The sequence below is a fragment of the Lissotriton vulgaris genome, chromosome 5 (genome assembly GCF_964263255.1).
Source record: "Lissotriton vulgaris chromosome 5, aLisVul1.2, whole genome shotgun sequence".
In the NCBI taxonomy this organism is placed as follows: Eukaryota; Metazoa; Chordata; class Amphibia; order Caudata; family Salamandridae; genus Lissotriton; species Lissotriton vulgaris.
Genome location: NC_141693.1, coordinates 39,597,927 through 39,620,204, shown reverse-complemented (window position 1 = coordinate 39,620,204; position 22,278 = coordinate 39,597,927). Strand labels below are relative to the sequence as shown.

At 45.6% G+C, this 22,278-nt stretch overlaps 1 protein-coding gene across 4 annotated transcripts in view; it reads left to right on the top strand.

Annotated features, from left to right (window-relative positions):
* LOC147710072 (butyrophilin subfamily 1 member A1-like) overlaps positions 1-22,278 on the top strand; it is a 386,132-nt gene that overhangs the window by 294,833 nt on the left and 69,021 nt on the right. For all 4 annotated transcript variants that reach the window (XM_086920777.1, XM_086920775.1, XM_086920776.1 and 1 more), the window contains 2 exons: positions 8,832-8,852; positions 9,677-9,703. In XM_086920777.1, the coding sequence (XP_086776903.1) occupies positions 8,832-8,852; positions 9,677-9,703 (48 nt within the window). The remainder of the gene's footprint in view (positions 1-8,831; positions 8,853-9,676; positions 9,704-22,278) is intronic.

Sequence of the window (22,278 nt, the reverse complement as noted above, 5' to 3'; positions counted from 1 at the left end):
TCTTTCGGGGGCGCTCCATGCTTAGTGCCTGAGCAATAAAAGCGCTACATTTACCACACATTTACACAATCCTAGGGCGGTCACTCCTCGATTTTCGCTTCTACCACCTCTGCACCTCTACCCCCGCCCCCACGCCCCATTCTGCCATCTCATCATAGCACCTCATATAATATGTGGTCACCACTCCCTGCATTGTATTCTATGGTCTCCGATCACACTCGCAGGCAGTAGCCCACCCCCCCACCCCTCTCCCCTGGACTGATTCCAGCTCTTTCTCTGAATCTCAGAAATAACCCGTCCTCGTCAAGACGCAGTCACTGGTTCCGGCTGATCTCAAGAGCTGGTGCCGCCACGAGTCTTGCTTCAACTCGTTGTTTTTGGGTCAAAATTGCTCCAAATGAGGTAGTGTTAACCTGTAAAATTGCCAACGTTAGGAGTTAATGCTAACACAAAATGTACTGCATTATGCTGCAGCATTTGCCTTTTCTTTGTGCCTAATTTAGTTAGACCTAACGCATAATTGGGTCCTCCCCTAACGCATACTTTCAGTGGCCTACTCATAGGTAATGTAAATACCAACTCTGGGGCACTCACACCATATTAAATGCTGCAGTCCTGTCTCTGCGCCACCTGTTATGCACTCCTGAACTGCACCCACTTGTCATTGAAGCGGGCAGTGCTTGTAGACATTAACCCTAAAAGAATGTCACAAAATACCCATAATCCAACACAGCTGTTAATTAGCTAAAAAAGGAATTTTCCTCGAGGCGCTGCAAATTGAAGATGACGTCTGGCCACAGCATTGCTGCTCGCTTCCTAAGTTTTCACCTATCACTTCTAAGTTTAGACAACATAGGACATAAATGAAATGCTACATTAAATTGTGGATGAGAACCTAATTTCTAGGGATATTTATATGTCAATATCTTTGTCTCTTATGGAGTTTCTATAGTTCCACTGTGTCTGCTGGTTTATATGTTGTGGCTCTGATCCCAAAACAAATTCAGAAACAGGGCTTAGACATGGCATATAGTTAAACTTGGGCTTAAGTTCTCTGAAAGTAAGATTTAGAACAGGAGAACCGATATGTCAGCCTAAAAACAAAAATCATAGTATGAAGCACAGTATTCGTCCAGCATTACTGGCCTCCTTCTGCCTCCACTCCACTCCACTCCACTCCACTCCACTCCACTCCACTCCACTCCACTCCACTCCACTCCACTCCACTCCACTCCACCCCACCCCACCCCACTCCACTCCACTCCACTCCACTCCACTCCACTCCACTCCACTCCACTCCACTCCACTCCACTCCACTCCACTCCACTCCACTCCACTCCACTCCACTCCACTCCACCCCACCCCACCCCACTTCACTCCACTCCACTCCACTCCTTTCCTACCTTTCTATGATACAATCTTCTAGTCCTCTTTTCTCTCTCATTCTTCTCCATTACATCCAGGCTCTAACACATTATGTCCTTCCTTTTCATCAGATATCACTTGATTACAGTCGCTTCCTTCCTCGCTCCTTCTTTTCCTTACCTCCTTCCCTTCTCTTCATTACTTACATCACCTCAACACCACTCTTCTTCTCCTCATACTCCCTATCCTTCTCGTTCACCAATTCCTTCTTTTGTCTCCTTTCATTTTCTTCCTTCGCTAAACCTCTTCATACACAAACTACCTATCCCTCTCATTCTTACTTTCTATGTATTTTATACAGCTCTCACCCTATCTATTCACCATACCACATATTTACAACACACAAATACACTACATACCACAGAATTCCAGCTCAAACAATTCAAAAACGAATAGTTCCAATTCAAACCGCATAATTCCACTTCAAACAACATACATCCACTCCACTCCAAACAACTAAACATAAATAAAAAACCAAAATCATTTACAACGCCAAAAATTAAAACTTCCACAAATGAGAGACCGATTGCATTGCAAATACTTGTTTGACGACGGCGGCTATCGAAACCTTAGTGTGTGAGTGAGACAGCAACTCCCAAGGAGGCGTGAGATCCAAATCTCCTACATATGCCAGACATCCGGCCCCGGGTATGTGTGAGACCACAACCCACAAGCATGGCGCGAGGTCCATATCTATCGAGGATGTTGGCCAAGGAGCCCTATACATGTGAGTGAGACCTCAGCTCCCACGGGTGGCGTGAGATTCACATCTCTTACATATGTCAGACATCCGGCCCTGTGTGTGTGCGAGTATGACCTCAACTGCCAGGAGTGGTATAATATCCACATCTACTACATAAGTACATACATCAGCGATTCAACCCTGGTTTTGCTATGTAAGTGAGACCCCAACACATATCCCTCGACGGTGCCGGTCATCGAACCCTGTGTGTGTGAGTGAGACTGCAACTCCCCGGGGGAGGGAGGCGTGAGAGACACATTTACTGCACATCCCAGAAATGCAACCCTGGGTGGGTGAGACCCAGGTCCATATCTATTCAGAATGTTGGCCATCTAGTCCTGTGTAAGAGAAGACCTCAGCTCCCACGGGAGGTGTGAGTTCCACACCTCCTACATATGTCAGACATCTAGCCCTGGGTACATGAGGGCACCCGCCCCCAGAGATGTCATGAGATCCACATCTCCTACACATGTCAGACACCCAGCCCTGGGTACGTGAGTGCACCCACCCCCAGAGATGTCATGAGATCCACATCTCCTACATATGTCAGACACCCTGCCCTGGGTACGTGAGTGCACCCACCCCCAGAGATGTCAAGAGATCCACATCTCCTACATATGTCAGACACCCAGCCCTGGGTACGTGAGTGCACCCTCACCCAGAGATGTCAAGAGATCCACATCTCTTACATATGTCAGACACCCAGCCCTGTGTACGTGAGTGCACCCACCCCCAGAGATGTCTTGAGATCCACATCTCCTACACGTGCCAGACATCCAGCCCTGGGTACGTGAGTGCACCCACCCCCAGAGATGTCATGAGATCCACATCTCCTACATGTGTCAGACCCCCAGCCCTGGGTACGTGAGTGCACCCACCCCCTCATGAGATCCACATCTCCTACACGTGCCAGACATCCAGCCCTGGGTACGTGAGTGTACCCACCCCCAGAGATGTCATGAGATCCACATCTCCTACATATGTCAGACACCCAGCCCTGGGTACGTGAGTACCACTTCTACCAACAGGGATGGCGTGAGATCCACATCTCCTACATATGTCAGACACCCAGCCCTGGGTACGTGAGTGCACCAACCCCCAGAGATGGCGTGGAATCCACATTTCCTTCATATGTCAGACACCCAGCCCTGGGTACGTGAGTGCACCCGCCCCCAGAGATGTCATAAGATTCACATCTCCTACACGTGCCAGACATCCTGCCCTGGGTACGTGAGTGCACCCACCCCCAGAGATGGCATGAGATCCACATCTCCTAAATATGTCAGACACCCAGCCCTGGGTACGCGAGTGCACCCACCCCCAGAGATGGTGTGAGATCCACATCTCCTACATGTGCCAGACACCCAGCCCTGGGTATGTGAGTGCACCCACCCCCAGAGATGTCAAGAGATCCACATCTCTTACATATGTCAGACACCCAGCCCTGTGTACGTGAGTGCACCCACCCCCAGAGATGTCATGAGATCCACATCTCCTACACGTGCCAGACATCCAGCCCTGGGTATGTGAGTGCACCCACCCCCAGAGATGTCATGAGATCCACATCTCCTACATGTGTCAGACCCCCAGCCCTGGGTACGTGAGTGCACCCACCCCCTCATGAGATCCACATCTCCTACACGTGCCAGACATCCAGCCCTGGGTACGTGAGTGTACCCACCTCCAGAGATGTCATGAGATCCACATCTCCTACATATGTCAGACACCCAGCCCTGGGTACGTGAGTACCACTTCTACCGACAGGGATGGCGTGAGATCCACATCTCCTACATATGTCAGACACCCAGCCCTGGGTACGTTTGTGCACCAACCCCCAGAGATGGCGTGGAATCCACATCTCCTTCATATGTCAGACACCCAGCCCTGGGTACGTGAGTGCACCCGCCCCCAGAGATGTCATGAGATTGACATCTCCTACACGTGCCAGACATCCTGCCCTGGGTACGTGAGTGCACCCACCCCCAGAGATGGCATGAGATCCACATCTCTTACATATGTCAGACACCCAGCCCTGGGTACGCGAGTGCACCCACCCCCAGAGATGGTGTGAGATACACATCTCCTACATGTGCCAGACACCCAGCCCTGGGTACGTGAGTGCACCCACCCCCAGAGATGTCAAGAGATCCACATCTCCTACATATGTCAGACACCCAGTCCTGGGTACGTGAGTGCACCCACCCCCAGAGATGTCATGAGATCCACATCTCCTACATGTGTCAGACCCCCAGCCCTTGGTACGTGAGTGCACCCACCCCCAGAGATGTCATGAGATCCACATCTCCAACATGTGTCAGACCCTCAGCCCTTGGTACGTGAGTGCACCCACCCCCTCATGAGATCCACATCTCCTACACGTGCCAGACATCCAGCCCTGGGTACGTGAGTGTACCCACCCCCAGAGATGTCATGAGGTCCACATCTCCTACATGTGTCAGACACCCAGCCCTGGGTACGTGAGTGCACCCTCCCCCAGAGATGTCTTGAGATCCACATCTCATACATGTGTCAGACACCCAGCCCTGGGTACGTGAGTGCACCCACCCCCAGAGATGGCGTGAGATCTACATCTCTTACATATGTCAAACATCCAATACTGGGTATGCGAGACCACAACCTGCGGCGTGACGCGAGGTCCATAGCTCCTGGAGGTGTCGGCCATCGAACCTTGTGTAATGTGAGTGAGACACAATACCAGAGGGAGTGCGTGAGGTCCATATCTCACAGGGATGTCGCTCATCGAGCCATGCGTGTGAGAGTGAGAAATACATGCCAGGGTGGTGTAGAGGGATGGATGCAAAAAGGCCGGTCCGGGAGTCATCAGAAGCGGATCATTGATTTTTGAATGTTTTCATCAGGTTGAGAATAATAACCGGCCATTAATCTTGGCGTAACTAATCCCCTACATGACATATTGTTTTTTCAATAATTTCTGACCATCTTGTTTCGGGAAAATCTAACAGATAACTCTGAGATTCCTTTTTTCTTCTATTCCCAAGGGGAGACCGCCGTACCCCACATCCCTTACCTAACCCTACATTTCCGCATACCTCTCATCCTGGCGCTATTCCTACGGCGCAACCTATTGCGAATTGTCTCTTAGCCTCGCCATCTGCCCCCAAACCGTACTTTGAAACCCACTTTTCTACACCCCAACACCCTAGTAGAATGGATAATGCTAAAACCTTAAGCAGAGAGATGGTGGTTCTTACTGAAAGCCCAGAGGTCGCAGTGTCTCACCCTGCTCCCTCGTGTCATCCTGCTCCCTAGGATCTCACCCTCCACTCCCACTGCCCCAGTGATGGGGAACCAGAATCCTCCCTATTGACTGACATCTTAGCCTTCTTTCCTCCTTCCACTAGTAATAGTCACACCCTTCCTCTAGGGTTTGAGGCTCCTCTCTAGCTGTTACGGGGTCGCCATCCTCCACAGTGATTGCGGTCTCACCCTCATGGCCCTTAGTTAACGTATCGTCCACCCCCCCCCCAATCCCATCCTCGTTACCAATAGTTGTGATGGTATTCCTACACAGAGTAGGGGAGAAGCTACGGCGCCTTGAAGACGGGGCTCAACCATGCACCTCTCGGGGTTCCGCGTCCTCAGACATTTTGATCCCGCTTTGGTGCGGGCAATACATCGGGCGATAGCTCGGTGGGTTGTAGCTCCTTCCGCTCACTCCTCAGGGTATCCCGAGGGTAACGTGATACAAATCCTGGTAGGGCTTTGCACGCAGAAAGAAATAAAATATACATCCGTTGCCACCAAGCGCAACTCCTGGAATTCCTTAGCAACGGCATCAAACAGCTCTTGGATGTCCAGGACTATAGCGCCAAGTAAGAAGGCGAGGCTTCCATCATTTCCACGTCCATAAAATTGATGTAATTGTTGTGAATGAGAAGACCCTGTTGTACCAGCATTTGAAGACTTCAGCCATGAGGCAAGATTGGGTGGTGTAGAGCAAAGGAATTCTGATATTAAAGCCACAAACTGTGGGTGTCTTTCAGCAGAGTTTAATACAGTTACGTATTTCATGTGTTTTTTCCAAGCACTGTGTGCTGCGTTTCGACTCCTCTCTAAGCGCTCTGTGAGGAATAGAGAAGCCAGTAATGGAGACGGACAATTGTAACCGTCTACAATCCAGTGCTTTATATTTAGACGGTTTTGTACAGTGCTGTGCACTGCAGCTTCACGGCGCTCGACTGGGCTTAAGAGTACGTGCTGAACAATAAGGATTGATATGCGGACTGATCTCCGAGGCAGGCGTGCCTATATCACTCTCTCATTGTGTCACGTGATTATGCGAAAACCAGTGCGCACGGCCAGTTTTCACCAGTCCCTCGAGCCTAAGACAGCCCGGTGGGTTCAGTCGGAGATGTATTTATCAGCGTTTCACTTCCAGAGGCCCCAGACCCCAACCAGAACCATCTTGCGAACGCCCCCCAATCTGCATACGATTCTTGAACCTCTACGCATCCCCGCACTGCTGCAGGTGCCTGGAAGACACTTTGAAAAGAAGCGCTTCTTCCGACTGAGGGCTCGATCCTCCTCGGATCTATGAACCGATGTATTTTTCCGTTGTGATGTGTACATGTGCCCCATATTAAGGCGTTCAAAGTTCATCAGATAAATTGTATACTGTGTAATGATGAGATTTTAAAATGTGTATATACAATAAATGTTTGACAGAGTAACACATGGTGTGGTAGATTTTCCTTTTCCTTTTATATTTGTAACATTGTTTCCTGTTTATACTATTGTTTAAAAACTAAAAATTGTGTTCATGGTGGGTAGTACTAAATAACTGTAGTCCTGAACTAGGGTGTATAATAGTCATTTCTCTATAACTTCGGCATCATTGAGGATATAAGCAAGTAGAAGAGTGGGTAAACATAGCTGCTCTTACCATACACGGATAGAAGTTGAGTACAAATTATTGTAACTTTACCTTTCCCGCCATATTAGTGGCATGCTTCACAAATATGTCTCTTTGAAAATAGAACATTAACCCTAGAACCCAAGAACTAGGTGTGAAACTCAGTCTTAGACTGTTCTCGCGTGGGGACACCCCTGTCTCTCATTTTTAAGTTTTACTATCCCCCCAGTCCCCTATTAGCCTGTGCGGGGACCTCCTTTATTTTTTAACCAAAGTTCATCAGATCCATTTCCTCACCCAGCTATAGAGAAAACAAGCATCGATCTCTTGCATTTATGGGGCCATGCGTTTAAACACATGGCCCCCAAAGGTAAGAAAGTGCTTCACAACAGCCGTGAAGCAGGGAAACCAGTCCGATCGCAAACCAAAGGGCGACAACCAAAAACCCTAATTTCCAATGGCAGGCCACCATTTAGCATAAACGGAGACACGGGCCAATAGAAATGAGGGGCGAGGCTTAAAGCCCCCTTCTGAAAATCCTCTCCTACAAAATCTCTCGTGAAGGCGGAGCAGGGCTCTGCCCTGCAACACATGCGAGACCTAAAAATGAAGAAAGTGCATTGTTCTAGGGAATTGCAAATTACCACCAACTTGAAGTTGGTGGTTATTTGCGATTCCTTAAAGCAATATGGCAATTTGCGATGGCTACTAGAATAGCATTTAGGGATTCTCAAATTGCGGTTCTCTAAATGCGTCTGCAAAATAGTGAATTGCAAATTTTGGGATTCCTGATTTTGCAAGTGATTTTGAGATCGTAAATGGTGAAATTCTGCAAAATTCACCATTTACAATCACAATTTTGCTTGATACATCTGACCCAAAAACATTAAAGATAAACTGATGCGAGCAAACACCCAAGTGAAGAAACCAAATCTCTCTATCCAGAGCATTTGCCCCTTCCCCTCATTAAAGGGCATCACCGATGCGGAAATTGTACCTCGTGCATGAATACATTTGAAGGCGACAAATTTGTATATAGAGGAAGAATTACCACACATGAAGAGTTAACCAACTGCAACACGTCTAATGTAATCTATTGCGTTTGTGGTAATTCATGGTCTGGGAGGTAATTCATTGCAGAGACGTTCAGTCCGTAACAGACTTACTCCCCTTTAGGAGATACAAATGTTAAAAATGTAGCATGAGTTGGGCTTGTTGAGCATCTCCGCCCACACGTTGGATTTCACAGAATCTCGCTGAGTTTTTGGCCCGATCTACAGAATTCTTGTTAGTAGAACTCCTTGAGCTCCCCCCAGGCCTATTTCTGAGTATCATTATTTCATTGTGTGTGTTATTTATGTCATGTATAGCTCTTTTCTTATTTCAATCTTTCATAATATTGTACAAAATATGTTTCTAGGTGCAATTTTATGCATGCATCACGTAAGTTGATTTTGCGCACATACACAATTTTCTTTCACAGTCCCTGAGATGGTGCACACTGTTTAGGTCTTGTAATGTTCCAAATGCAGATTCATTTGTTCGGTTTAACCCTGCCTGTCAAATGTTCATTGTGGTGGGAACTTTCAATCTCATCATTTTTAACTTCATACCGCAATGTTTGTGAATAGCTTGAGTTCAGGGAATTACACTCAAACATTGTTGTCGTAATATTCAAGTGTGAAATAACTCTTGAAATGTTACCTACGAAATTGTGATCAATGGAGTATAAAATCTGCATAATTAACACATTTGTTGTCCCTATTTCAGACACTCTCCAGAAGGACAAAGGTATGTGAAATTGCATTGAACGAAGGGTGGGGGCAAACACAAATCTAGTCATGGTAGATTACCTCTGTTAAACAACAAGTCTGTAGATTGCTACTGCCGGTCATGAATCATTTGCTTAATATGATAATGAGAACTATATGTTGCTCTATAGAGAGACTATTACCTTGATTATGTCTCCTTTAAACAGCAACAGAAGTCCTCTACCCAGTGAGCAAGGCAATGCCTACTCTGCACAGCAACACAAAACAAAAAAGGCTCTTTGACGCCAGTTTGGAAACCTTCAGAAATGCCCGCTTTGAAATTCATAAACTATTGTCATCTGTTAGGGCAGACATATCAAAAGAAATAAAGTGAAAATGACAGTAGGGTATTTACAAAATAGCTGTAAGGTTTATACATTTTGCACATATTGTTTGTTACATATCGTAGAAACCTTTTTATAATCTGCATTGAAATTGAATTTACTTCTACTTTACAGACTTCTAACCATTATAGTGCAAGGCAACTGATATGATATACTTCAAAATACCATAGCAATGTTTGAGGGATTTTAGAAAGGTATAATTAATGTGAACATGATGGGTTTGTTTGAAAAGTGTAAAATATCTATGGCTAAATGAACAGAAATATTTTATGAATATCACATTTCAGGCATTTTGATTTGTAAAAAGTATTTTGAATATTTAAAAGTCCTCCCAGACCGCCTATACTACCCTTTCTGGGTTTTCCTTTATCTGTATAGTTTCAATGATAGGCAATGTTGAAATCAATTGCACAGCCTCAAAACAACATTATAATATTCTTCTCTATATATTCTCTGATAGGTGATTTATTAATTAAAGCAGCAAAAGGTAAGTTTATAAATTGAACAAGAATTGATGGATCTTATATACAAAAATTCTAGTGAACTCATATTAATTTGTTTTTGTGTACACAGACCTTCTCCCAAAAGAAAAAGGTCTTTCTCTCAATATAGCAATTATGATCTCTGTAAGTAGTATTTTGCTGTACCTTTAACAGAAAAACATCGAATCCAGTTCATTTTTAGGGCTCGGCCTACGTCCCACGAAGTGGGCGTGGCTTAAGAGTCCTTTTCTGAGGGCTTCGAAAATCTAACCTACGAATTCCAGAGAAGCTCGTGATTTTTGCTCGTTATTTATGGCAGCTGCTTGGCAATTGGGCCTCGCATGCCTGTGTTTTTACAAGCCAGCACGCAATAGGCCATAAGCGGTAGAGTTGCTCCGCCTCGTGCATATTCCGTGCAGACACGCGCAGCAGAAGGCTATATTTCTTCAATTACCAGCTGTCATGGCTCGCGGTAATTGAAGACAGATGATGGGCGCTCGTGCACCATTGTTTGCTGTCTGCTCTACGAAGCCTCGTTTTTTCTGCTGTGTGTGTTGTGCGCATGCCGCCTCCCGGTCAAAGCTTGACTTCAGTCTGACATTCTGACCCTCAGAGAATGAACCTCCCCACTGTCTTTGCTACTTCTTGTACGTTGTACACTCACAATTGTCACTATTGCCTCAGGTATTGCGACTTTTGCTTCTGTAATTTGTTCACTTGTAATGTTCTCTTATATCAGCTCTGTTGCTTTTGTCGAGCGCTCTGTCACCTTCGGGTAAAGTCCGCGCTATATAAAATAGCATAAATAATTCCACCGACTTCGCACCTCCCCTCCCTGTTGTTGTCTCATCACCTCTGCTGCCACCAATGCTAGCTGCCTTCTAACTGACTAGCTAACTGCCTAGCTAACTGCAAAAAGTGCATGCCACTGCCAAGCATAAATGATCACGCACATGCCACTCTCAAGCTCGCGTGACCACATGCACGCTACAACACCGAAATACCCACAGCAGTCACTTGTGACCACTCAGAAACTTGACATTTATTGCTGACTCTTTATTCAGAAAGTCGCGGTGTGCAATAGAATCATAATACTCGGATTTGTATAGTGCTAAAGACTCGTGTGGGTCTCCAGGCACTGTGAGATGAAATGAATTTCCAGAATCACAGGAGTTCAGCCAATGCCGAAACTCAAACCTGGACCCCCCCCAGCTCCAAAGTCAGCTGCTCTGGCAGTTACGCCACACCCCTTAAAGACAGTTTGGGCATGACACGTCATCATGCGCTTGGAGTGCACTGCAGACCCGCCCCTTCCAGGCACCTCGGGCTGCTGTGGTTTCCTGCCCCTTGTGTGGTTCTCGCTATTTTATGTGTTTGTCTCTTCGGGTGATGCTGACAGACAGGCAGACCGCGCTGCCTCCTGACACACTTCGGTTTTGCTTCTTCCTCAAGATGCCGCAGCCCCTCCCCTCCGGTGTTCCTGCTCCTGATGTTGAGTTGAGAGGGATAGAATGTGCTCCGATGTCTGGAGCAAGTGTTCAGAATCCGTCCTGAGGTGAATACGCTGCAATGCTGCTCTGTGATACTCTGGGCAACTTTCAGGTTTATACGACAACTGTCTTGTTTCTGATTTCACTAATGGTTCATGTTTAAAAACAGTCCGATAAATAAGTACTTCCCAGTGCATTGATATAATGTCGGTACAAAAATGGGAACCAATTGTGGACAATGTTTAATGGGGTCCAGTGTACTTGTCCAGTCAACTATTAGGCAAAAGAATACAAAGTTCCCCAGGGACAATTAAAGAAGTATGTGTATAGATATGGAGGTAGAACGAAAGCAGGGAACGGGGTGTTCCCTTGTTGGAACGAGAAGATCTCACGCACCCAGAAACCTAGGTGTCATGCTTCATCATTGGTCTACTGCTCCTCATCAGACTGGCGCTGCAATGTCTGACGGGCGCCGTAGGCGCTCTCTGTTGGAGATCTTTTGTTCCAGCCAATGGTTTGAGTGCGTGTAAGGGGTCTGGTGAAGGTGTAGTCGTGGGGGAATAGTGAGGTTAAAAGAAGGTGAGTCAGTCCACAAGGGACTTTATTCACGTGGCTGACTCCCTTAGTTATAATGGTGGGAGGGGAGAAAGGAACTGTTTGGTCTACAGTGGGCTAACTCGACCCTCTAAATAGGTCGACATGTTTCTTGCCTGACTGGCAATTCTTCAGGACCTCGGGTGTTAGGTACTACACAGTGAGAAATTATATAAACATTAAAATAAAGAAGAAAGATACAACCTCACTGGGTCAATCAGGGAGCAGGTCAAGTGGTCCTGCTCTAGAGGGGAGACCTAGAAAAAATGTATGCAAAGAAGTAAGCCAAGTGCATTGATAGTGGCATTATCTCACAATACTAGGTCCCCTCAGTACTCCATAAAACACACATACACTAAGGATTAGGAAAAGGATATACCAGGATTACACATTGGTGGGCGATTAAAAGTAGTATGTCCATTCCTGAAAATTAGGTAGTGTAATCTTGGATCCAAACATATTTATCATTTCATTTGATTGGACGAAGAGGTTATCACAAAACAGTAGATGAATGGACTAGTGCTTACCCTAAGAGTAACCCTAAAGGGCCCGCAGTCTGTTCCCGTGGGGCTGTTCGTAAAGGTAAGGTACCTGCAAGAGAGGAACAGATACAGGCACCCGGATGGTGTACTGAGTATACTGGGTAGCAATTAAGGGGAACAAAATGATAGAGAAGAAAAGGCCATGGTTTATTGTGGACACATGGCGAGACTTAGAGCAAAGGAAACTATGAATGGTAGGACCAGAGCGGCTCATTGTAGTTCACTCCTCTGCCTCGTGGGCAACCACAGCTGTTGATTTGCCTCGTAAAGTAAAAACTCGCCCACATTAAGGCGGCGTGCAAAAAGCCCCCCACCATCAGACCAGAGAGCGGGCGAGCCGGTGAGGCCAGAGAGCACCATGTTCCCAAGAGGGGAGAACGTATCATCACTGTCCCGAAGGGCAGTAAGACCATAACAACCCGGAATCTGGGCTCTCGATCAAACCCAACCAGCCCGGTCACCGGTAATCATGCGTGGCCCAGTGACACAACCCAAACGAGGGCGAGGATAACTCGTCAAGGCATCGTACAACTGTAGGCGCGCCCTCCAGACTAGAGGAGAGGGTATTACCAAAGGGCTCGGCGAGGTAGAACCAAACACGCCAATGCAGTCTCAACCGCACGCAGACAGGCGATCACACCGCTTACCTTCCACACGAGCAGCCCGGGTGTGTAACCTACCCCCAACGCGAGCGCCCCAATCGGTGGCGCGGAACAGCTGGTCCCGAGTCGTTGCGGCCGTCGGGATTAAATGCTGGTTCCCGCACTTCCGTGTAGTGACGTCCCGTCAATGGGCGTGGCCAACGTACCCCATCTGCGCATGCGCAGGGGTGTAGACGCGTGTAATACGAGTGGGCTGATGCAACAGGTTAAGAGTGTGGCGGCCATCTTAGCATGGGGTGAATAAAGACGGGAACGGTACTCCACACACTGTACCGGTGAATCTTGCCAGAATTATCGGGTCGTGATATTATTATTAATATTAATAAAGTGGCCCCTGTTGTGATACCCTTAATTTAGCAGTTGAGAGTGAGAGGTGAACAGAGGGTAAAGAACCTTTTAAGGATAATTGGAGGAATGGTCAGGACGATCGTAATTAGGAAACCAGACCGTCACAACCCAACAGTGGTGAAAGTTGGTATAGTCTGGTAGCTTCATTGGCAACTAAGCTGTAGCAGGCAGAGGTGCTAATTTCCAGTCTGGTGTATGTTAACGTTAGATATTCACTGATATCAGGGGCGTGTTGGTGTGACCATAAGGGACTCATGGACAAGCGTGGTGGGACGGGAGGACAGGAAGGGGGGGCCGTATACCTGTATCTGAGGGTTCAGAGATAGAATTGTTTGACTTTACACACCAAGTCCTGTTCAGAATCGAACAACGATGGATACATCGCCTTCAGCTGGACACCCTGGGTCTTAACGACTCTGTGCCTTGGACACTACTTGCGAGATAAACCACCTGGTCTGGTTTATAGTTACCGTCCACTGGCTGACATACCCTCATCCTGTTCTAGGACGCCCTTTTTGGGAATCAATTATGACTGACACCTGCAAATATCTTCTACTACTACCACAGTATAAAGTCAGACAATTCTATCTCTGAACCCTCAGATACGGGTATACGCCCCCCCCTTCCTGTCCTCCCGTCCCACCACGCTTGTCCATGAGTCCCTTATGGTCACACCAACACGCCCCTGATATCAGTGAATGTCTAACGTTAACATACACCAGACTGGACATTAGCACCTCTGCCTGCTACAGTTTAGTTGCCAATGAAGCTACCAGACTATACCAACTTACACCACTGTTGGGTTGTGACGGTCTGGTTTCCTAATTGCAATTGTCCTGACCATTCCTCCAATGATCCTTAAAAGGTTCTTTACCCTCTGTTCACCTCTCACTCTCAACTGCTAAATTAAGGGTATTACAACAGGGGCCACTTTATTAATATTAATAATAATATCACGACCCGGTAATTCTGGCAAGATTCACCGGTACAGTGTGTGGAGTACCGTTCCCGTCTTTATTCACCCCATGCTAAGATGGCCGCCACACTCTTAACCTGTTGCATCAGCCCGCTCGCATTACACGCGTCTACACCCCTGCGCATGCGCAGACGGGGGTACGTTGGCCACGCCCATTGACGGGACGTCACTACACGGAAGTGCGGGAACCAGCATTTAATCCCGACGGCCTCAACGACTCGGGACCAGCTGTTCTGCGCCACCGATTGGGGCGCCTCGCGTTGGGGGTAGGTTACACACCCGGGCTGCTCGTGTGGCAGGTAAGCGGTGTGATCGCCTGTCTGCGTGCGGTTGAGACTGCATTGGCGTGTTTGGTTCTACCTCGCCGAGCCCTTTGGTAATACCCTCTCCTCTAGTCTGGAGGGTGCGCCTACAGTTGTACGATGCCCTGACGAGTTATCCTCGCCTCGTTTGGGTTGTGTCACTGGGCCACGCATGATTACCGGTGACCGGGCTGGTTGGGTTTGATTGAGAGCCCAGATTCCGGGTTGTTATGGTCTTACTGCCCTTCGGGACAGTGATGATACGTTCTCCCCTCTTGGGAACATGGTGCTCTCTGGCCTCACCGGCTCTCCCGCTCTCTGGTCTGATGGTGGGGGGCTTTTTGCACGCCGCCTTAATGTGGGTGAGTTTTTACTTTACGAAGCAAATCAACAGCTGTGGTTGCCCACGAGGCAGAGGAGGGAACTACAATGAGCAGCTCTGGTCCTACCATTCATAGTTTCCTTCCCTCTAAGTCTCGCCATGTGTCCACAATAAACCATGGCCTTTTCTTCTCTATCATTTTGTTCCCCTTAATTGCTACCCAGTATACTCAGTGCACCATCCGGGTGCCTGTATCTGTTCCTCTCTTGCAGGTACCTTAACTTTACGAACAGCCCCACGGGAACAGACTGCGGGGCCCTTTAGGGTTACTCTTAGGGTAAGTACTAGTCCATTCATCTACTGTTTTGTGATAACCTCTTCGTCCAATCAAATGAAATGATAAATATGTTTGGATCCAAGATTACACTACCTAATTTTCAGGAATGGACGTACTACTTTTAATCGCCCACCAATGTGTAATCCTGGTATATCCTTTTCCTAATGCTTAGTGTATGTGTGTTTTATGGAGTACTGAGGGGACCTAGTATTGTGAGATAATGCCACTATCAATGCACTTGGCTTACTTCTTTACATACATTTTTTCTAGGTCTCCCCTCTAGAGCAGGACCACTTGGCCTGCTCCCTGATTGACCCAGTGAGGTTGTATCTTTCTTCTTTATTTTAATGTTTATATAATTTCTCACTGTGTAGTACCTAACACCCGAGGTCCTGAAGAATTGCCAGTCAGGCAAGAAACATGTCGACCTATTTAGAGGGTCGAGTTAGCCCACTGTAGACCAAACAGTTCCTTTCTCCCCTCCCACCATTTTAACTAAGGGAGTCAGCCACGTGAATAAAGTCCCTTGTGGACTGACTCACCTTCTTTTAACCTCACTATTCCCCCACGACTACACCTTCTCCAGACCCCTTACACGCACTCAAACCATTGGCTGGAACAAAAGATCTCCAACAGAGAGCGCCTACGGCGCCCGTCAGACATTGCAGCGCCAGTCTGACGAGGAGCAGGAGACCAATGATGAAGCATGACACCTAGGTTTCTGGGTGTGTGAGGTCTTCCATTGATATAATGTGACATATTAATGTCACAGCTTCTACATGTTAAAGAAATGCACTTTTTAGTGCAGAGTGTGAGTGAGTGCAGAGTGTGAGTGCAGAGTGTGAGTGCAGAGTGAGTGTGCAGAGTGTGAGTGCATAGTGTGTGAGTGCAGAGTGTGTGAGTGCAGAGTGAGTGCAGAGTGAGTGCAGAGTGAGTGTGAGTGCAGAGTGAGTGAGTGCAGAGTGAGTGTGAGTGCAGAGTGACTGCAGAGTGAGTGTGAGTGCAGAGTGAGTGTGACTGCAGAGTGAGTGTGAGTGCAGAGTGAGTGTGAGTGCAGAGTGAGTGTGAGTGTGAGTGCAGAGAGAGTGCAGAGTGAGTGCAGAGTGAGTGCAGAGTGAGTGTAGAGTGAGTGCAGGAACACTGGTCCCAGCAGTACAGGAACACTGGCCCCAGCAGTACAGAAGCATGGAACAGTACAGGAGCACTGGTTCCAGCAGTACATGAGCACTGGTTCCAGCAGTACAGGAGCATTGGTCCCAGCAGTACAGGAACACTGGTCCTAGCAGTACAGAAGCACGGAAATCACAGTACAGGAGCACTGGTCCCAGCATTACAGGAGCACTGGTCCCAGCAGTACAGGAACACTGTTCCTAGCAGTACAGAAGCACGGAAATCACAGTACAGGAGCACTGGTCCCAGCATTACAGGAGCACTGGTCCCAGCAGTACAGGAACACTGGTCCCAGCAGTACAGGAACACTGGTCTTAGCAGTACAGAAGCACAGAACCCACAGTACATGAACACTGGTCCCAGCAGTACAGGAACACTGGTCCCAGCAGTACAGGAACACTGGTCCCAGCAGTACAGAAGCATGGAACAGTACAGGAGCACTGGTTCCAGCAGTACATGAGCACTGGTTCCAGCAGTACAGGAGCATTGGTCCCAGCAGTACAGGAACACTGGTCCTAGCAGTACAGAAGCACGGAAATCACAGTACAGGAGCACTGGTCCCAGCATTACAGGAGCACTGGTCCCAGCAGTACAGGAACACTGGTCCTAGCAGTACAGAAGCACGGAAATCACAGTACAGGAGCACTGGTCCCAGTATTACAGGAGCACTGGTCCCAGCAGTACAGGAACACTGGTCCTAGCAGTACAGAAGCACGGAAATCACAGTACAGGAGCACTGGTCCCAGCATTACAGGAGCACTGGTCCCAGCAGTACAGGAACACTGGTCCCAGCAGTACGGGAACCCTGGTCTTAGCAGTACAGAAGCACAGAACCCACAGTACATGAACACTGGTCCCAGCAGTACAGGAACACTGGTCCCAGCAGTACAGGAACACTGGTCCCAGCAGTACAGGAACACTGGTCCCAGCAGTACAGGAACACTGGTCCCCGCAGTACAGAAGCATGGAACCCACAGTACAGGAACACTGGTCCCAGCAGTACAGGAGCACTGGTCATAGCAGTACAGGAACACTGGTCCCAGCAGTGCAGGAACACAGAACCCACAGTACAGGAGCACTAGTTCCAGCAGTACAGAAGCACAGAACACACAGTACAGGCGCACTGGTTCCAGCAGTACAGAAGCATGCAGTTAGTGAGTGTGCAGGGTGAGCAGTGTGTGAGTATGCAGGGTGATCAGTATGTGAGTATGCAGGGTGACCAGTATGTGGGTGTCCAGGGCCAGCAGTATGTGAGTGTGCAGGCTAAGTAGTGTGTGCATATGCAGGATGAGCAGTATGTGGATGTCCAGGGTCAGCAGTGTGTGAGTGTGCAGGGTGAGCAGAGTGTGCGTATGCAGGGTGAGCAGTGTTTGAGTATGCAGGGTGATCAGTATGTGAGTATGCAGGGTGAGCAGTATGTGGGAGTCCAGGGCCAACAGTTTGTGAGTGTGCAGGGTGAGCAGTGTGTGAGTATGCAGGGTGAGCAGTACGTAGTTGTCCAGGGCCAGCAGTGTGTGAGTGTGCAGGGTGAGCAGTGTTTCAATATGCAGGGTAATCAGTATGTGAGTATGCAGGGCAATCAGCTTTTCAACAAGCTCACGCACACCACCAACCGTCACTGCACGCTTTCACCAGGCGCACACACACCCCACCAACCATCAGTGCACACTTTCACCAGGCATACACACACCACCAGCCGTCAGTGCACGCTTACACCAGGCACACACACCCACCCGTCAGTGCACACCAACAGCCATCACTACACACATCAATTGTTAACGAATCCATTAACTATTGTATCAATAGCAGTATTGCAAACTTTACTTTTAAACCCAATCATCTAAAGCTCAGCATGCTACCATTGCTCCAATTCCAATCCAAACCACATAATTCCATTACACACTACATACATACATTCCATAACACATGGCGAAAAGACATTGCCATTTACTATGCCATTTCCTCTAACTCAAATAGATCCGAGACCTATTGCATTTCTAATGCTTGTTTTAAGCTTGGGAGCAGTTTCTGACATCATAATCAGGAACCTTAGTGGCTTCTTGCCTAAAGCCCTAAAATGTGGAAATCCTTCTATGACTAGATGCCAGGTCCGTTGCCTGAAATATATTTTTAGAGAGTTATGGCCCCTGACTATGTCCAATCATTAAAAATGTGAACTATTGGTACGTTCTTTCCCAAATATCTGTAGAGAAAACTGACAGTATTCTGGGTTTCAAAGCACACAATACTTTTTGTTTATTGTTGATGTACTTATATTTGAGGAAATACATGGATTTTTTAAGGTACATTTCAGGGCTCACTCAATCAACTTTCCAGGCTCCACCCTGAATTATGCAGCACGCCACGGCCCTACAGACAGTGGATTTTTAGCCTTGAGAAAGCCTCAGGCCTGTGTGCCTGAAAAGGCAAAACATGTAGACCGCCTTTCCTATGAGGCTCCAAAATATTTTTGTTAGAACTATGAATGTAAAATGTGCAAATAAACAATTGTTAGGAAATAAAATTCACCAAAATTCCCAGAAACAAATTTCTTGTGAACTTCAAAGCACAATATGGTCATTGTCAAAAGTGTCTACAACTATAGTACCGACTACCCTATATCTTTTTTTATAATGTACTGTTTTTTGTTTGCTGTTCAATCCATACATAGAGAAACAGAGAGTGACCCCACTATCCAAGAGACAGGGCACTACAGGTAATAATCAAAGCAAGCTCTCTTGGACCAGATTAAAGAAATATTTTTCTTGAATTTCTCTCAACAATATTCCTACTACCAACTATAAAGACACTTCAGTACCTCACATTGATCACAAACATGGACCCAGAAAACAATTGTAAAAACACACAGATAGAATCTATATCTATTATTGCAAAACCAATGTAATTTTTTTTATTATCAATAGTTCATCATAGAATAAAATTCTCTTTGATCAAAAACAAAATCAAATCACATAAATCCAATTTATACAACGAATAAAAACCGTAGCAATGTTAAAATATATGTGAGACAAATGACATGTGAAACACAAATAACATCACAGGGTGGTTATCCCAACAAGAATCAATTGAATGTCTAGAGGTCCACTGTTCAGTAATTAGGTAGGACCAGGAAAGTTCCTTGGATATAACTCTCAACACACACAGCGTTGACGCATTTCGGTGTTCACAAAACAGTTTATACAACCACCTTCATCAGGACACGGTTAATAGGTAGTCTCGTAACTATATATTGTTACATCAATCATAGTTATATCTGATCCAAAACCACCTTTCAACCTATGCAGAATCTCTTTACAATGGTGGTCTCTAAGCAAAATGAACAAGCATTTGTCAAAGTGTTCTCACAATTGTTTATCAGGGTCCATAAATGGTCAAACAATACACCACTCATACATTTATTAACTAAAGAAAAATTACATTCATTCTATCGTACTACACTATATTTCATCTTTTAAAATTAAGAGATGTAGTAACTTGACTCATTATTCACGGTGTATTTGGTATCATATGATTGCATATTGTCCATCCTGCCATGGATTTATCTTCTTAGACTACCACATGTATAGGTTTATTTCTAAAGAATATTTTACCTTACACCCACCTTAAGGTGGTGTGGTGTGAAACAGCAAGATTAATATTTCTTTCAGCACTGGGTATTTGAAAATCTGTAAGAATGAAACTACTGATTAATTTGAAAATTAGTAATCCATAGGCTTAGATTTCCTCATTTTTTGCAAAAGAATTGTTTAGCAAAACCTACCCCGCGTGGAGTTGGTCAATCCAAAGACTGAATGTTCCACAAGTATTAACTGAAATTGGATGAATTATACATCACAGGCGGGGCGGTACTACTCCCCTGCATTGTTTGTGGGATCCTTAATGGGGACATAAACATGGGAAATATATAAATATTTATGCCTTCGATATTTTATAAACCACTGTTCTCCCACAAATATTTCTGGACTATATATTGTAACATACCTACCTTTGAATATTAGGTTTTATCCCTCAACCGAGGCAATATTATTGGTAGTCTTCGGTATTTTTATTGCGTGCCGGGGTAGTGTTCTATTTGGTCACCATTTAAATGTTCCTTTTGTTCCAATCTGAAATAATATTAAGTAGCCACTGAGCGGAATATAATGCAAAAACATATGTATTAAACACGTCAACTCAAATATATAGCCTACAGGTTTGTCAATCATTTTAGGGGGTAGTAGGTATTAATTAACACTCCTCAACTCCCCAGGTATGTATAATATAGTAAACAGTTTCCTTTAGTGACTACCCCTAATGTTTATATGGGTATATTTGCTGTGTCCTAATGGAGTCCTATTAGTCGCTTAGTTTTCCCTGCTATTGGTAAAACTTTAAGGCTAAAAAGTTCTTTTACAAAAAATGAGGAAATCTAAGCCTGTGCATTACTAATTTTCAAATGAATCAGTAGATTTATTCTTACAGGATTTCAAATTCCCAGTGCTGGAAGACATTTTAATCTTGCTGTATCACAATTACATAGTGACAGGACACACCACGCTAAGGTGGGTTTAAGGAAATATATTCTTTAGAATTAAACCTATACATGTGGTTGTCTAGGAAGCTAAATCCCTGGCAGGATAGACAATATGCCATCATATGATACCAAATATACCCGTGAAAAATAAGTCAAGTTACTACATCTCTTAATTTTAAAAGATGAAATATAGTGTAATACGATAGAATGAATGTGATTTTTCTTTAGTAAATGAATGTATGAGTGTTGTATTGTTTAACCATTTATAGACCCTTATAACCAATTATGAGAAGACTTTGACAAATGCGTGTTCTTATTGCTTAGAGACACAGATTATAAAAAGAGTCTGCATAGGTTTAAAGTTGGTTTTTGATCAGACATAACTATGATTGATGTAACAATATATGGTAATGATTTTTTAAATTTTGTGTTTCTGACATCATAATCAGGAACCTTAGTGGCTTCTTGCCTAAAGCCCTAAAATGTGGAAATCCTTCTGTGACTAGATGCCAGGTCCGTTGCCTGAAATATATTTTTAGAGAGTTATGGCCCCTGACTATGTCCAATCATTAAAAATGTGAACTATTGGTACGTTCTTTCCCAAATATCTGTAGAGAAAACTGACAGTATTCTGGGTTTCAAAGCACACAATACTTTTTGTTTATTGTTGATGTACTTATATTTGAGGAAATACATGGATTTTTTAAGGTACATTTCAGGGCTCACTCAATCATCTTTCCAGGCTCCACCCTGAATTATGCAGCACGCCACGGCCCTACAGACAGTGGATTTTTAGCCTTGAGAAAGCCTCAGGCCTGTGTGCCTAAAAAGGCAAAACATGTAGACCGCCTTTCCTATGAGGCTCCAAAATATTTTTGTTAGAACTATGAATGTAAAATGTGCAAATAAACAATTGTTAGGATATAAAATTCACCAAAATTCCCAGAAACGAATTTCTTGTGAACTTCAAAGCACAATATGGTCATTGTCAAAAGTGTCTACAACTATAGTACCGACTACCCTATATCTTTTTTTATAATGTACTGTTTTTTGTTTGCTGTTCAATCCATATATAGAGAAACAGAGAGTGACCCCACTATCCAAGAGACAGGGCACCACAGGTAATAATCAAAGCAAGCTCTCTTGGACCAGATTAAAGAAATATTTTTCTTGAATTTCTCTCAACAATATTCCTACTACCAACTATAAAGACACTTCAGTACCTCACATTGATCACAAACATGGACCCAGAAAACAATTGTAAAAACACACAGATAGAATCTATATCTATTATTGCAAAACC